The sequence below is a fragment of the Odontomachus brunneus genome, unplaced genomic scaffold, assembly GCF_010583005.1.
Source record: "Odontomachus brunneus isolate Ranch 3 - 2012 unplaced genomic scaffold, Obru_v1 Obru_scaffold_184, whole genome shotgun sequence".
In the NCBI taxonomy this organism is placed as follows: Eukaryota; Metazoa; Arthropoda; class Insecta; order Hymenoptera; family Formicidae; genus Odontomachus; species Odontomachus brunneus.
In genome coordinates, this window is record NW_022639634.1 from 473,371 (window position 1) to 478,427 (window position 5,057).

The window sequence follows — 5,057 nt, forward strand, 5'->3', positions numbered from 1 at the left end:
GAGTGCATAACGTAGTCAAAGGGCGTCTCCGGAATCGATCGAGGGCGAATCGCGTGATTCCCACCTCGCTCCTCTTCTAACGCGATGCCCATTTCCTCCCAATCGACCTTCCATCTCGGCCCCAGGAATCTTTCGATCTGTCGAATCTGGGTCGCCATTTCGTCGTATTCCCCGCTGCTCCTTCGATTCAGGCGAGAACGCTTGGCGCCCGATTGTCTCAGCCGCTTCGGCTGAAACAAACGTGGGTACGCTCCGACAATTGTATGCGACGGAGTTAACGGACACGGGGGTCTTCGTCGCGGCGACGGAAGAGAGAGAGGGAGGCAGTGAAGCGTGGACGGGTGGGTGAGGAGAAGAGAAGAGCAGGTACACGCCGAGGTGAAGGAGGGAGTATTGGGGCACGACGTGCGGCTCAGCGATTATCGAAGAACGTGAATGGGTAACACGTGAGCGGCTTGCAAATCCGCGCAACGTCGCCCGATTGCGAGATTTCTGCGAGTCCACGGACGATTTTTTCCTTCGCGCCGCGAGACGTGTCTGGAGTGGCGAAGTGCGCTCTTAATCTCTGTATCTCCGATATGTTAATGGCGGCACACCGGAGAAGGACCGATAACGATCGCGGATATGACGAATGCGAATCTTCAGCCGCGGTATGTGTGCGGTCGTTATCTCCGGAATAATGTGGTGCGGTGCGGGACCTGAGTCGAGAGAGATTGCTGTCGCGAACGTGTCGATTATTTTAACCGTTTCGCGAATACGAGCCATCCGTCGCTGTAATTTTCTTTCATTTCCCGCGACGAGAGAACGCGCTTGTCACTTTTGATTTTGGAGATTTCTCTAAATTCCATACATACGTCGCATTTGTATCCGAGAGTCACGTTGTTCGATTTTCCGTGCACGTGCTCGCGCGCGACTGACGGGATCCAGCAAGATTTTCACGTACAAAAATAAAGATTTCACGCGCTTCAGTATTTTATTTGATTATTTGACGAATTTGGAGAAACACGATGTTTTTTTGTACATTTCGCGCTTCAACCGGTAATTGCGGCGGAAGAGCTGCGGAAACGGGAAATCAGCCGCCATTTGGAGACACGGGGAGGTATCAACATGGGCGGGAAAATTGTCCCGATTCCGAAACCCGTAAATCTGGCCGGCGGTGACCGTACCTACTCATTTTCACTCGCACTATCCGACGGAGGTCAATAGGCGATATTTTTGTTAGTATGAATCGGTTAACGAGCCCGCGTATGGCCGGTACCCTCTCCAATCAAGCCGCGATTGTCCCGAAATGTGTAAGTGGCTCGTGTAAAAGCAACCCCAAGTTTGGCGCGGTCGGACACGTGTACGCTTCGCGGCCAACCGCGACAAGCGGACAGAGGGAGGACACTGTCGCTTGTATTCTGTATATCGCGCGGCCACCCTCGATGGTCGCCTTTCTTCTCGGGGGTGAACCGTGTATGCCCGCAGCGTGGCCGCAGATCATTGGCCCGCGCCGAATGGAATTGATCCCACGCGCGGACTCGGGGCTACCGGAAGGTTTGGACCACCCTGGGTGGCTGGAGAAAATGCCGGTCTCGGGCGTTAATTGCAGCTGAACGACCCACTCATGGAAGCTGTTTTATATTTGATTTATGAAGTAATATAGCATTCAAGATGTAAAGAGAAAGAGCGTCTCAGATCACTGTTTCGCCCTCGAGTCGACCCCATTTTTGACCTCCATATTCAATTTGACGCCTGTTTTGTTGCTCTGAAGTCTATATCATTCTCTTTTAATTTTATTTAGTCTACTAACTTTGCTAAGAGGTTTTATTTGAAACCTACAGCGATCATTTTGTACGTTTCTGCTATTTAAAGATGTCGAATAAGACTTCTATTTCCACGTGAATTAAATATACACGCTAGGAGAAAAAACCATCTAGAAAAAATAATAAAGTATTTATTCGGTGGATACTAATAACATATTTGCTTAAATCTGAATTTTTTATCGAAATAGAATAAACGACTGCTTTCATAGAAAGCTAAGAAGCTTTTCAGAAAATGCATATTCTTTTATCTAAAAATATTTTATATATTATATTATATATAAATTATTTTATATTTTATATTTTATAATATTTTATATTTTATATATTTTTTATTATAGTATATCACTATAAATAAATGTTATTAGTATTTTCACCGAATAAAAAAGTATATTTCTTTTTGAATTTTTCTTCTCAGAGTGCATTGATTCTTCCAAATATATAGATGTTAGAAAATTCATGTCGAAAGTGGGGCTAAAATTTCCAGGATACGTATCGCGTAAAAATACCTTTTCTATCAAACAGAAATATGGATTGTTGCTGATCAAAGTTAGATGAGCAACAAAGATCGAGGCGTATTTCTCTCCTATTTTCCAAATATTTCGAAAACTGGATCGCGATATTTCGTGCCTTCGATCTCAAATTTTATGAGAGGTTTGATTAAAAGACGCAGCCGAGCGCATAGGATAGAGCAACCCCCATCTCCCCAGCAGCCTCCATAGCCCGTTTATTCGCGTTGTAGGGGTTGCCTCCTTTCTGGAAACAGCGATTTTTATAGCGACTAGGATATAAAGACGCGATTCTTTATAGCCCCGTCTCCGTATCGATACTTTTCGACAGCAAAAAGCAGAGAACGAGACATCCGTCTTGACTTGAAACTGTCCTTTGTGTTTCAGAACGACACGATGCAAGTGGTTTGGCAATATCACGTCGAGGAGCCGGTATCAGCGGCCGGGATCTTGCCCGATCACGGTGCAGTGCGAGGAACGAGACCGTTGTATCTGGTCCAGAGAGACGCGCAGCCAAGGCGAAATTCACGTAATCCAGAAACGGAGAAGCCGTTGAAAATTTGGGACATCTTGAACAAGCAGGTGAGTGAGTTTGCGTTGTGTTTGCGTTCGCGCTTCACTCTCGTCAGTGTCCTTGTTTCGTAAATCACGACGAATCGAAATGCAAGTCGACGTAAAAGGATCGATTTCTCCCTGTTAGCTCAATGTTGCGATAACGCATCTGACCGATTATCGGCACAAGGTTTCGTCGCGAAAGAATTTATAGACTGCTCGTTATAATAAAAATCGTACTCCGGTGTGGAAGTTTGCGGATTTTGTTCAAACTTGAAAATTTCCACACAGTCGTGGAGTGTAAGAAAGTGCACTCCGCGCGATAAGCAGAAAGGTTTATGTGAAATACGGCGAATGAGTGGAATTCTGTCGGTGCAAATACTTAACGAGCGAGCTTAACTAGTTGAAGAGGAAAATATTTCGTTTCGTTCTCGAAATGTAATTAAAGGAGAAAGAGAGAAGGTGGCGAGAGAGAAGGAGGGAAAGAAGGGTGAGGGTGGGAGCAGTCGGTGCACATTGCATTTATTACGATTCGCGTTATTACGACGGCACGTGACAAGAAACAAGAACAAAGTTAATATTCATCTCGACCGCGGCGAAATTCGTGAGCGCGAACAAAGACGATTAAAGAGTTTTAATTAGAGTTCATGAAAGTGGATCTGGCCGCTAGTGCCATCGGCGTTATGATATTGGACTCGATTTGCGCGGAGGGTTTGCGAGCCGGGTTTCGTGGGAGTATTTAAGGAAACCGGAGTTACTTTATTCGAGCTTCTCGTTTGGCAGAATCATCGTTCGTGCTATAGTTATCCTAATTTTAACCCGCGAATAGCCGCGATGCAGATTCGCGAGGAAAGACTGTGCAGTAAAAGAATAAAATAAAAAGAAATTACTGTGAAATACCGTCGAGTCAAAGTTTCTTTTATACAAAGGTCGCTCGATTGGGAATTAACTCGCGTCACCGTCCCGGAATTAAACGTCAACGGAGAGAGAGAGAAAGAGATAGTCCGGAACACAAAACGAAAACTGGCTCGCGCGATGTCGGCGTTTCGATATCGACAGAAACGCGGCAGATTATTCGTTTATCCGTATCCGAGACGCGAACGAGCTTTTCCTTCCTTTTTTCGCGTCGAAACGCTCTGTCTTCCTCGTCGTACGGCTTTGTCATCGTCACGCGTGGCGTTAGGTCGCGTGTGCGTATGTTGCGCGCGTGAGATAAATGTGCGTATGCGTTTAGCGTGTTCGCCGCGTGCACGAGCTAGTGGATTTTTATCGGACGCGCGAACGGAGCCGAGACAGAGAGAGAGAGAGAGAGAGAGAGAGAGAGAGAGAGAGAGAGAGAGAACGAGCAGTGGGGAGAGAAGGAGCATTGTGTGCCCCGAATTTATGACGGCATAAATCTTAACCGGGTCACATCCGGCAAAAACTATTCGTTCATTAGCGTCGCCGGGTCGTAGATTACGAGGTCGGCGCTATCGCCGAGAATCGGACAATGCTAATTTCACCGTCTGCCCCGGCGCTGTTTATAGTTTATATCGGACGGCAGAATCGGGCCGCGCGCGTATCCCGCCGGTTGACCCGCGAAAAAGTGCAAGATCACTCGCTGAATGCTCTCTGATAAACGACCCGGAAATGTCGGCCAATGTAATATCGCGCGGGACAAGCGAGCGCTTCACACGGAATCGCATTCGCAAGCCGCGCCGGGACATTCTCAGTTCGCCGAATTGTATCCCGGTCTTGGCGACTTGAATTCTTGCGGCCGCGCTCGCAAAGAAACGTTGTTACGATTGTTGTCGCAGAACCCGAGACAACGGCTCTGTTCTTTTTAACTGCGCTTTGTGTGTGTATGTGTGTGTATGCGCGCGCACGTGTAAGCGCTCCACTCCTTTTCTTCTTTCTTCCGTATTCTTCAAAGCGATAGTCTTGACGCATACGCACGCGCGCACACATACACGCACACACGCATGCTTGTTTTACCTTGAAGCGCACGCTTCGGGACGTCGCAAAGAGATGCAACGAAGGAAAACTGGTCCGCTCCCCGGCATATAAGGAGATTGCTCGGTGTCTCGGATACATTTATATAACATATCGAAGTACAACGCAAGACGTGTGACAAATATTTTCTAAAAAGAGAACGCTGTAGAGAGAGAGAGAGAGAGAGAGAGAGAGAGAGAGAGAGAGAGAGAGAGAGAGAGAG

At 47.0% G+C, this 5,057-nt stretch overlaps 1 protein-coding gene across 6 annotated transcripts in view; it reads left to right on the forward strand.

Annotated features, from left to right (window-relative positions):
* Positions 1-5,057, forward strand: part of LOC116851660 (MOXD1 homolog 2) — a 291,701-nt gene that overhangs the window by 262,172 nt on the left and 24,472 nt on the right. For all 6 annotated transcript variants that reach the window (XM_032831308.1, XM_032831309.1, XM_032831306.1 and 3 more), the window contains one exon: positions 2,699-2,893. In XM_032831308.1, coding sequence (XP_032687199.1) covers positions 2,699-2,893 — 195 coding nt within the window. The remainder of the gene's footprint in view (positions 1-2,698; positions 2,894-5,057) is intronic.